At 35.8% G+C, this 12,446-nt stretch overlaps 1 protein-coding gene across 1 annotated transcript in view; it reads right to left on the minus strand.

Annotated features, from left to right (window-relative positions):
- Nucleotides 1–12,446, minus strand: part of LOC142596568 (erbin-like) — a 108,119-nt gene that overhangs the window by 37,362 nt on the left and 58,311 nt on the right. The window contains exons 6-15 of the mRNA XM_075725750.1: nucleotides 12,157–12,220; nucleotides 10,299–10,373; nucleotides 8,834–8,978; nucleotides 8,312–8,384; nucleotides 6,985–7,114; nucleotides 6,520–6,635; nucleotides 5,344–5,413; nucleotides 4,207–4,306; nucleotides 2,204–2,325; nucleotides 311–481 (exon numbers count right to left, since the gene is read on the minus strand). Coding sequence (XP_075581865.1) covers nucleotides 311–481; nucleotides 2,204–2,325; nucleotides 4,207–4,306; nucleotides 5,344–5,413; nucleotides 6,520–6,635; nucleotides 6,985–7,114; nucleotides 8,312–8,384; nucleotides 8,834–8,978; nucleotides 10,299–10,373; nucleotides 12,157–12,220 — 1,066 coding nt within the window. The remainder of the gene's footprint in view (nucleotides 1–310; nucleotides 482–2,203; nucleotides 2,326–4,206; nucleotides 4,307–5,343; nucleotides 5,414–6,519; nucleotides 6,636–6,984; nucleotides 7,115–8,311; nucleotides 8,385–8,833; nucleotides 8,979–10,298; nucleotides 10,374–12,156; nucleotides 12,221–12,446) is intronic.

The raw sequence follows: 12,446 nt of genomic DNA on the forward strand, positions 1-12,446 counted from the left end.
AAGGAGGATGAGAGGATGATAAAGATGCCATCCCCCAGAAAACGAAGCAGCCAGTTTCTTAACACATCCATAGTTTGTATTTGCCTGAGAATCAAGTCACTTTCTTTGTCCTTAGTGTCAGAGGAAAATTGCTACTGAAAAACAGACATTTATTACAGACTACTTTAGACAGTGAAGAGGTAAGTTCTGTTCTTTGACATTTTTTCCTGCTAAAGCATTAATGTTGAGAAAGAAGATAATTAAAAGGAATCAATGACACTCTAGATCTTTGGAAGTTCTTGCAAAGCCAGAAGAGAATATTTTATCTAACCTTTACCCCCACATCTTTTACAGAAACTGTCTGGCCTTCTCGTTTTGACTCCTTGGCAATATCTTCAGTAGATTCTTCATCCTTTAGCCTATGTACAATTGTCTGGACTGTTTTAACCATATTCTTCAGTTCATCAGGATATGGAGTTGGATATCTCTTCAGGTTGCCTTCCTGTGTAAAAAAAAAAGCAATTATGTTCTGAATTTAATTAAATGCTATAATTAAAACATCAGTTTTAAAACAGACAATGAATTAGGACAAAACACTCAGCAGAGCAATCCAGGACCTCCACTTTGGTGTTCGAGTCTACCTGGATGTGGTGGATTGACCCTGGTCGGATGCCAAGTGCCCACCAAAGCCGCTCTATCGCTCCCGTCCTCAACTGGACAGGGGAGAGAAAATAGAACGAAAAGCTCGTGGGTTGAGATAAGGACAGGGAGATCACTCAGCAGTTATCGTCACGGGCAAAACAGACTCAACTTGGGGAAAATCAGTTTAATTTATTACCAGTCAAGTCAGAGTAGGGTAATGAGTAATAAGAACAAAATCTTAAAACACCTTCCCCCACCCCTCCCTTCTTCCCGGGCTCAACTTCACTCCTGATTTTCTCTGCCTCCTCCCACTGAGCAGTGCAGGGGGATGGGGAATGGGGGTTGCAGTAAGTTCATCACGCATTGTCTCTGCCGCTCCTTCCTCCTCAGGGGAGGACTCCTCACACTCTTCCCCTGCTCCAGCATGGGGTCCCTCCCATGGGAGACATTCCTCCATGAACTTCTCCAATGTGGGTCCTTCCCATGGGCTGCAGTTCTTCAGGAACTGCTCCAGGGTGGGTCCTTTCCACAGTGTGCAGTCCTTCAGGAGCAGACTGCTCCAGCATGTGACCCCCACGGGGTCACAAGTCCTGCCAGAAAACCTGCTCCAGCGTGGGCTCCTCTCTCTCCATGGGGCCACAGGTCCTGCCAGGAGCCTGCTCCAGCACAGGCTCTCCACAGGGTCACAGCCTCCTTCAGGCACACCCACCTGCTCCGGTGTGGGGTCCTCCATGGGCTGCAGGTGGATATCTGCTCCACTGTGGACCTCCATGGGCTGCAGGGGGACAGCCTGCCTCACCATGGTCTTCACCAGGGCCTGCAGGAGAATCTCTGCTCTGGCACCTGGAGCACCTCCTCCCCCTCCTTCTTCACTGACCTTGGTGTCTGCATAGTCGTTCCTCACATATTCTCACTCCTCTCTTCTGGCTGCTTTTGTGCAGCAGTTTTTTCCCCCTTCTTAAATATGTTATCCCAGAGGCGCTACCACTGTTGCTGATTGGCTCAGCTTTGGTCAGCGGTAGGTCCGTCTTGGAGCCGGCTGGCATTGGCTCCATCAGGCATAGGGGAAGTTTCTAGCAGCTTCTCACAGAAGCCACCTTTGTAGTCCCCCACTCCCAAAACCTTGCCACGCAAACCCAATACACTGGATTAACTCAGACTTAAGTTTATAAAACCCAGCAAGATTACTAATCACTTTTTTTAAAAAAAAATGTCCATTGATTGCAAGCAGGAAGAATTATTAGAACTGTAGTTTACTTAAAGAAAAATCAGGATTAATCATTATTTCCCCATTACTGTTCCCTACAGCATCATCATTCCAGTAGTCTCCTAGTTATGCCCTACATTGCCTTACATCAACTGAGAATTTTCCCCTTGTGCTCCACTTTAAATGATCGGGGTTGGGTGTGTGTGTGGGAAGTGTTTGATCCTGTTAGATACTCTTGAACTAATAACTGAAGACTTGGTTTCTTCAGCAGAGCTAAATCCACAGCCAGAGTAAGGAAAAGGATGGGATTTGGCGGTAGGGGGAGGAGAAGAGGGAGTGAAGCCCCAAGTATTAAAAAATAAATTCAATACTAACCCGAGGTGGTGCCTCTCTCTCATCTTTGTCTTCATCACACTCAAATGCTACCTGAGCACGCTGTTTCCTCTGTTCCTCCCACAAAGATGGATTGAAACTTTCATTATCAGATATGAACATAACTAAATAATAAAAAAAGACTCTTGTAAGAATAGAATACATTATGCAAAATAAAATCTTCTTTTTCTTAGATGGGATTGGTGGTTTTTTGTATGTATTCTTAAAAGATAAGAGACTAGCAGCACCATAAATTGATGACTAGCTGTGCTGCTACTGCTTTATGAACTGGGCTGTATTTTTATAACAGTAAAATCCCTATCTGTAAAGTAAAAAAAGTTTCATACACACAGCTGTACACTAGTCTGAACACTCACAGTTGCAAATTTTCAGCAGAACTCTGCTGCAAAGTATTTTTATTCATATATATGTATAAATATGAAAATATGTATTTTATATATAAAAAGTAAATGATACTTATATAGATTTATATAGCTTGACTTCAGTGAGGTGGTCTCATTAAGCATGTATAAGAGCATTCACCTGATTTCACTTAATGAAAATTAAAAAGGAAGAATAAAAATGACTTACTGAGAAAAACCTGCATTATCACTAATCCTGAAAAAAACAAAAGCACCTAAAACTTAAGGTAAACACATGATTTTGCAGAAGTTCTATAAATGACAGGAGCTTTACAAAGTATTACTTGCGTAATTTTAGAAGAGAAAGACAATAAAATCTTTTGGTTACCCACCGTCTTTTATTCTAGCATGTCTCCATGCCTTGTGTTACATTAGCCAGGTTCTACTTTAGCATGCCAAATAGTCTAATAAATCTGTCACCACCACCCCAGCAACCCTATATACTTCACTAGCAACACCAAGACTGTTCATATTAACTATATCCGAAATAGAAAAATGCTTAATTATAGGGCTCACTAAGTGCTTTGGAATATTTGTTACACTGTGTTTATTGGGTAAACTTACAATTTTACCACATCTGAAAAATATTCTAATAGACTTCACTATTGCTGAAACAGTTCCTGGCACAAAAAAAGAACTTTCTAAAGAATTTTAGGAAGTTTATATTTTAAAAATTTTATCTATTAAACTTTAAACCTTCTGTTTGGAATGACTGCCTCAGAGGGAGGTATTCTGTCAACTTAAGCCAAATAAGCAGCCCTTTCCTCATCTACAGAAAGAAACCTCACTGCTGGCATAAAATAAAATTCAAATGGAGAGAATGCTTTCAGGAACTATCTTCAGCTTCACTGACAATCTCCATATGATTTTATAATTCCACATTCTATCAGAGGTACTGCACATGAGTTATCTGCATTAGAAGGTGCTAAAAGTGATGTACAATTTACTGTTTTTGCAGATATTTTTGATTACTCTGTGTACTATGTTACTCATTTTCCTAAATATTTCACAAGTGTGCAGAAATAACTTTCTGGCAAGGTCTTAATGTTCTGGGCCTAACCTTTTATAAAACAGTTTGAACTAAATGTGAGCAAAATGCATTTTTTCTGGACTGATTTTTTTTTCTTCTTTTAAAATAAAATACAGAATGCTATGTACTTTTCAAAAAATACGCACTCAGTAATGGATGAAATATTTTGTCTAACATTTTGTTAAAATAGTCAGTCTGAAGCAGATTCCTGGCAAGGAGAATTCCAACCCAAACCATTAAGCTCTGCTGGAATGAAACAGGGTGTCACACTGGGAAGTGGCAACCAAAGAACGTGATCCCACCAGTCCATTCCTCACCTCACTCCCCATACATGCACATTTCCAACTGGAACAGTTTCACCTAGAATTCACTAATATGTGGATCACATTTTTAAGTTACTGTTCTCATTCTTCTGATGTAACTCTTCATCACTTACAAGTTTACTTCAAACTTGTATCTAAGTATTATCTAGTGAAAATCATGTTAGCTGGACTGTCTTCCCATTATTATTTTCAAAAGTGAGCATTCTGACAGGGTATTTCAGAAATTCTTACCATCCTCAGTCCTTGGTTGCTGGGGGAACATGTAATTAGTAAGCACTGTTTTCTGTGTGTCAGGGTCAGCTTCCTTTTGAAGAGGGATAAGTGGTTTAGACTAAGAAGCAAATGAAAGAAGGGTATGTTATGAGAATATATATGTGTAAAAAGTAAATATGATCTACATATCACAGAGCATGCCTGTCCCATTACTTTGAAGATTACTCTGCCTTGTATTAAACCATTTCTCCTCTGAATAATTTTCACAAAAAGAAGTTATTAACATGTCTGTCTTTGACTGATGACTGGCTTTGACTGAGAACTGAAACTCAGTAACAGCTTTAAGAGAAGAGCAAACACTGGATATTCTAAGAGTAACCCAGTTTCTTGCTAGGACTTATTACTGTCCCAAAGGAGGCTGATCTGGAATACACAGATATATTTAGCCATTTAAAGCTGTGGACAATCATACATAGAGAAAAAATTTGTACTCAATTTTTTATATTGACACCAGATTGAATATCCCCCACCCCTTACGAAAAAGGGCAGGGGATTCTTGAAATTACTGTATTGGTAAAAGTGCTTTCATTATACTACACCTGAGGCTGGTGGATTTCTGGCAGCCCTGCATGCCTTAATGCCGTTCAGGAAATCGGCATAGTAAGAGGGCTTCAATACACAGGAAAAATACAAGCCACAAGTCCATGAGTTACTTCTCAATAGCTTGAAACTTGGATAGTCACAGAGTTCAAAGGTGGGAGAAGAAACCCAGCACAAAAAAAGGCATGCTAAATTTCCACAATGGTATATCTGTGGAAGAAACAGCATGCTACACATATAATACCAGCTTATCAAGCACTACCTTTCCTGTGTAAACAAGCCTGAATTTAAAAAAAAAATAAAATCAAAACCCAAAAAAACAACATCTGTTAAATTGCATTAATGGCATGGAACTTTGCCAGAAATATGAAAGTCTCCAAAGTCAGGTAGGCTCAGTGTTGTTTGTTTTAGGAGAACCGACACAGTAATAACGTCAAGGAAGTATTGATGTATATACACGGTACCACATCTCATTATTTAACAGATGGCTCTGTACTTGTCAATTCTATTAGGAATAAAGTCAACATCATTATTTTTAATTTTTAAAAACTTAACCTGATTGTCTGATAGCCACATAGCAGTGAGCTGTTGTAGTTTTGTAAAGGTAAATGGCAAATTCTTCAGTCTGTAAATCACAACAAGAAGAGTTTATGTAAGTACACTTATCATACGCTTATCAATACTGTTAAGAAACAGTGCTGCATTAGCCTGTAAAATGCTTAAGACATTTACAGATATAGTTAAATGAATAAACTATTGACAGTTGAAAGGCAACAGCTTTTATTTTAGATTCAAAGCTATACCCAGAATTAAAAACCCCCACATTTCAGCCCAGTTTAGCAATCAGATTAAAAAAATGAGACAATGTAACTTGAATTTAACTCAGTTCAGTGACTTGAATACAATTTTGAAGACAATCATTGGCATTGTGCGTAAATCAACTATCCAACTTAAAATCAAGGCTATTTTCATACTTTAATCTGAATCCTCAGCAATTTTATCTTTCAATACACATGCACTCCAATTAAGAAAAAAGTGTTACACCTGAAAAAAGTGCTGGTTTTCCCCAAGAAACATGTATGGGAACAGGGCTACACTGGTAAATGAAAGCTGTGGCATTAATGGATAAATCAGGCTATAGATGGAGCGCATAGAAGCTGGACTGGCAGAACAGGATGGAGAGCTCAGACTTCTCTCTCCCAATACACTGAAATTCTACAAATTGGCAATTCCCAAAAGAGAAATGTTTTGTCAGTTTTTAATGACCAGCTCTAATAAAACACAAGTCTCTTTTTCCTCCTTCTCCAGAACACTCAAGTGTTTTACAGTATACTGTGATACTGTTTTGTGTCCTCCATGTGCAATACAGGAATCTATTAATTTTTAAGTAAGAATCAAAGTTTTATGAAAATAACCAAACTTATTCCCTAGAAAAATACATGCTAACAATCATTAACGTTTTGAAGCTGTGCTTCAATGCATGTGCTTAAGTCATTAAAATAAATACAGCTTAATACAATGGAACTGCAAGATCCAGAATACAACAATAATACATTAAATACATGCATCTTGGTCAGCTTCTAAGCTCTGGGTGAGATAAGGAAAGATAGCATAATATATTCATAACAATACCTCTACTTACATTTGTGGGATAGACATCAGTTACATTAGAATATATGCAATGCTATTGCATTTTACACAGCTTCTATTTGAATTAATGTATTCACAAACCTATTGTCACTCAGATTGATGACTTTTAATTTCTGCATATCACCCATTTCTTCAGGGAGAAATTCAAGCTTATTAGAATGCAGAAACAACACTGTTACATGCTTCCAGTTTCCAATCTGAAAAAAAGCCCCAAAGAATTAATTCATCTTCACAACTCTAAATACACAAATTTTTACTGTTTTAAAACAATTAGTATTACAGCTATTTTTGCTCGTAAAGTACAATTAGATTTATTCTTACATATTAAGCCTTCTTTGTTTCAGTACACTAGCAACAAATTTCTACTTCTTGCTTAAAAAAAAATAATAATTTCATTATTTTAAAGTTTGCATATTTGTATACACCTGCCTTTAAAAACATACACACAGAAAATCTACTCAAGAATTATTAACTTATCCAAAAGTTGTACGGACTATATAGTTTAAGATACATAAAAATTTTACAGTTTTGTAACTAAATACATACCTCTGATGGCAGCTGTGTTAAAAAGTTATGATCTGCAGCAAATGTCCTTATGTTAGAGAGTTGCCCAACAGATGAAGGCAATGTTTCAATCTCATTGAAACTACAGTCTAGTTCTTCTACTGATAGTAACCTGAAGAAAAAAAAGAAAAATAAAAAAGAAAAAGAAAAAGAAAAAGAAAAAGAAAAAGAAAAAGAAAAAGAAAAAGAAAAAGAAAAAGAAAAAGAAAAAGAAAAAGAAAAAGAAAAAGAAAAAGAAAAAAGAATTACTCCTCCATACAGGTTAATTCATCCAACATTAATTGAATACTTTAAGTTTAAATGAAGTTAATACCACTATCAATTACAAATCTCAAATTAAATTCAAAATAAAACTCTGAAACCCAAGGGAATTCAAATCCAAGAGAAATCTTTTACTAATTGCCTAAATTGTGTTTGGGTTTTTGGTTTGGTTTTTTTTGTTGGTTGGTGGGTTGCTTTTTGGTTTTGTTTTTTAAAATCTCTGTCCTCATAAGAGAGCTTTCAGTAAGAACAGGGGGCCAGCAACATCAAATGTTTGTGTACTACATGAAAACGTGCTAGTGCAAGGCACTGAAAACATTCAGAGTGGGGCAGATCATAACCAAACAGGAGCTGAGTGCAGTTTCTGAACAAGAAAAGAATTTAAAGAGTTAGAGACAGCGAACCTAAGACTTTGGCAGCAAAGAAGTATTTTGTAAATTCTGACAACAAAACATAACCTACATTAATTATAATAGGAGAACAGAAATTGGAACAAATATCCTTCATTTCTATAGCACTTAATTCTGAACCAATTATTTTTGCTGTCATTTGTGAGTTTTTAATTAAATTGCTGAACACCAAATTATACATTAAAACTTCCTGCTGATTAACAGGTGAAAATTTTTCTTATAATATAAAAAAAGATAAATGTGTGTGTGTATGTCCAGATTCACTTTTTACAAGCTTTTTGATACTGGTTCAATCATTTGCAATATTTACCACAGCTATGTTACTGCCAAAAAAACACTTTCAGACAGCTGACTGCCTTTTTAAACATCTTGTTTTCTTTCACATTCAATTTTTCTTTCACAAATTGGTGGCTGCATTAATGAGTGAGAACCATAGGTCTTGATATTAAATAATACATAAAGAACATATATGCTGTGAACTAGAAGAAAGATATGAAAGCGCTTGCTTTCAATTTTAAGACGTTAATATATAGAAAAAATTAAATCAAGTAGGTGTAAAAACATTCAAAAGAGGAGCCACTGTTACAGAAAAGTGTGCAGAAAGGCAATGCAACCTTTTATTCAGGTGAAATACCTACCCTCCTATGGAGTCTGGCAAATAAATTAATTGGTTTTCATCAATTTTAAGTGTTGTTACCTTCTTCAAGGAACCTGTAGTAAAATGAACAAGTAAATCAAAAAGGACATTTGAGTTCATTAAATTTAATTTTCATTTTAAATTAAGGGGAAAAAACCTATGGGCAAGCAACCACATCTTCTGTATTCCCTTGGCACGCCTATGATGCTATAAATCTACTAAGGAAATAAGCAGACAAGTTTACAGAACTTGTTTGCCAGCTTAACATTGACCAGCCATGGGGGGGATCTTTTTACTCTGTTACAGTCAACAGTTTCTCATCCATTTACAAACTACTGTATGAAGTCAAGAATGCTCCAAAACAAATATAAATGTTATTATTCAGCTACACATTACAGCTTTATCCAAAACAGGAACTTTAAATCAGTTGAAACTTAGATGTAAAATGCCATTTGTCTATTTTCAAGTGTTCTGTCTCTAAACTATATGCTTTTATGAACATGAATGAACTGAAAATACAAACCAATAGACTCTGGCAGTTGCTGAAGTGAATTACTGGATAACAGTAGGTCTTGTAGGCTTTCACAACCTGAAATACCTTCTTCAACTACTTCAATGTTGTTTTTAGAAACATCCAAATAGGTCAGTTGTTTCAAAGTTCCTATGAACTAAAAGCAAGAGAAAATAATGCATTCTAGGAAGTGCAAGTTCAAAACAAAAAAAAGCCAGCAGATTTGACAACAAACTGTCTCTCAAGTGTAATGCCACGGGAAAAGAGAAAACCTATTTATAGTGCTGAAATACATTTTTATGCAAAATATCCAAACTTTATAATGAAATATTTTGTGCAGATATGCACAGTTGATGTTTTTCCACACACACAGACACCACAGTTATTCTGCAGGTGTCTCTAAAGTCAGTCTGCTGTAAATTCAACTGTTTGATCAGTTATCGTGAATCAAGTGAATGAAGCTTTAGAACAGACTTCAGAGACATGTACACAGTGTAACATAAGGACATAATTAAGGCTCCAGTAAAGTATTTTAATGCTTATTTTTGCCTTTTGTGTAAAACTGCATCCTACTTAACCTCAAAACCACCAACAATGAATCCCTAATTGTACTAAACTGAAAAAACAAGCCAAAATATAAGTTTGTATTATATTTCCATATGAACCAAGAATAAGCTTAAAGATTTGTGCACACTACTAAAATCTTCACAGGGAAGATGCAGTCACTTTCACAAATACAGTTTTACTTTTACTGTAGAGTAGAAAGGTTTAATACATCCACTCAACTCTTCTTCAAAGAAGAATCAGCTGAAGTGAGGAAAGACAGTAGAGAAGGCAAGAAACCCTCACATCAGAAGACTACTAGTGATTTTACATCTGAAAACAGACCAGCTGCTTCCCAAATTTCAAATACTAGTTTACTCTATCATAAACACAGGTTCACAAGTGCTGCAATAATAGATCATCCTGGACCTCATGTAATTCTAAGAGATGTCAGGAAAACCTGGTTTCAGTCAACAGAACATTTTCTCAGGAACTGGCTATACTCCGTGTATACACGACAAAAAATTGTGAACAGTCATTGCTTGTTTTACAGCCGTGACCAGTAAAAATTCACACAACATTTATCCCATAAATTCCTGCTTGCTGTCTAACACAAAATAATTCCTTTTTGGAAAGACCAGTCAACCCTAAATTTTATCCAGCATTTGATGTAGGATTTTTACTCCTTTCCTAAATTGGAACATAATTTTTAGATGAGAGGATTATATCTTTCAATGAAAGAAAAGCTGTGTACCCAACACTCATGATCAGTGACAATTTCTAAGTAGACTAGTCAAGCATTTAAGTGGCATTTAGCCTTTTGGCTTTAAGTAACATTAAAATTATACAGCAACTTTAACGTATATGATAGCTGACAAAGCAAATACCACTGTAAATTAAAATACTAAATGTTTAACACAGTAAAAGGATTTACCCCTGGAATAAGTGTTAGTCTATTACCATCCATCCAAAATTCCTTTAACCCACTCAGTTGTTCAAGTACTTCAGGCTGTAAAGGAAACAGCATTTTAAAAACTTCATACAAAAAATAGTGAAAGGCAAAGACAACTTCAGTGATTCACCTATTGCAACTTTAAGTAATGTCTTATAGCTGTTATATACACGGTTTCATTGGGTCATCAAATAAAACCCAGATAATTCACTTTTTAAAATGTAAATACATACTAGATATACAAAAATCTTTTAAGAACTTGATTACAGCACTAAATAATCCTTACAGAAAGTGTTAATATTTTTATACAGAAAGTATTATTTTTCAACTGGAGCACACAATAAATAAATCTTGTGTGTATAATTCCCCCTCTCACGGAGGTCTAAAAACCCTTAAATTCCATCAGCTCAAAGTTGTTGTGGTTTTTGGGAAATGGGAAAGAAATTTTAATTTTCTAGCAGCAAACAAAGGGTGCATCTGCCTGATACAAGCAAACCACTCTACCCATAAAGTGAAGTGCAGGATATGCTCCCACTATAACTTAATGTTAGAAGTATCTTATGTATCAGGGAAAGACCACGTCTTGGTAAACATCCACGTTGCATATGCTTTCCTATTTAAACTTCCCTCCTGAGAAAGTAATACAAAACAGGTGCTACTGCACCTTAACAACTACAACCAAGTTCAGTTAAATGCAGAACTCAATTTTGTTATATTGTAAGTATACAGTATTCCTGCATAAATTGCAGTCTTGGCTCCCAATAATTAATTTTCCAAGAGAAAAATCTTAACTGAAGACTACTTTTCAGACATATCTTTACCCAAAAAGCAGTTTCAAACCTTTCTATGCTTTTACCAAAAGATCTTAATGAAATAAATTACCAGTAGTTGACTCTTCTAGATCAAAGGCTGGCAGAGATGAAGCAATCTGCCAAAAATATACCCAAACAGGTAATTTTACAGCCTATACTTAGTTCCTGGCTGTTATGGCTTAATGTGGGCCTGAGCATGTTAGTTTAAGGCTCCCACATGAATATCTAGTGTAATGAGAATATGGCAGTAATGGTAACAGCTAGAAGTGCAATACTAAAGAACAATTCCTTAAATACACTTCCCTATCTGCCAAACCATACAGCTAGGCAAGTGTTCAGCTCTGCGTGATCTGTGGCTAATGAAGTACCCTACTGGTGGCACACAGAGGCTTGACTTTGTTATACAGCAGGTCAGTATGTTCCGCTATAATTCTATTTCAATTCCCTTATACAGGAAAGTACTTGTAGAAGCAGAAGGATGTTAAGTGATTGTAAATGGAAGATGTATTTGTCTGACATCATGAACAGGAAACAAGCTGATCCATGTTGAAGGAAAAATCTGAGCACCCCAACTGTAAATACTATTTTGAATAATATTCAAACTTATAATTAATATAGTTTTCTTTGGATCTAAATAGTTTGTACACACTAATAAAAGTAGGTTATGCACAGCTTATACAGAACTTGCAACATTAAATACATGACCAATAAGTGTTTTGAATTTATTATAAGTCAAATTATTATGTTTATAATTCAAACACATATTACCATTAACTTTTTACCAGTAATGTAGCCACACTATACCACACTGTTTTATTTTCAAATTGAGGAAGAACACATACTCATATTCATAAGAATATGCACATCATTTTTATAACAGGCTCTATAAAGTATAAGGTATACATAATATTTGCTCAGTAGCAAAACTCTTAAAGCTGATTTTTACATTTTCATGTTGATTAAAAATAGATTAAAGGATAAAGAGATTTATAAAAGATACAAAGCCCTGTTACTTAGGCAAAACTCACCACTTCTGTGAATTCATTACTTCCTAAATCCAGTCTCTCCAGCTGAGTCAGTCTGGACATGGTTCTGCACAGGAAGGGGATTAGTAAGGAATTAGATTTAAGAAAATACCAGTTACATCCAATCTTCCTGTATTCATACAAATATATTATTTTAATCAGTATTAAGTAGTGATGCTGTTCTGTTACTGGACTGATATCTAAATAAGGTCAAATTTTCACACACTGTTCAACTAGGCACACATTAATGATCATGCTGACTGTGACTGTCACACAAAGAGTACACTGCAACT

This window comes from Pelecanus crispus, chromosome W (genome assembly GCF_030463565.1).
Source record: "Pelecanus crispus isolate bPelCri1 chromosome W, bPelCri1.pri, whole genome shotgun sequence".
NCBI classification, from domain to species: Eukaryota; Metazoa; Chordata; class Aves; order Pelecaniformes; family Pelecanidae; genus Pelecanus; species Pelecanus crispus.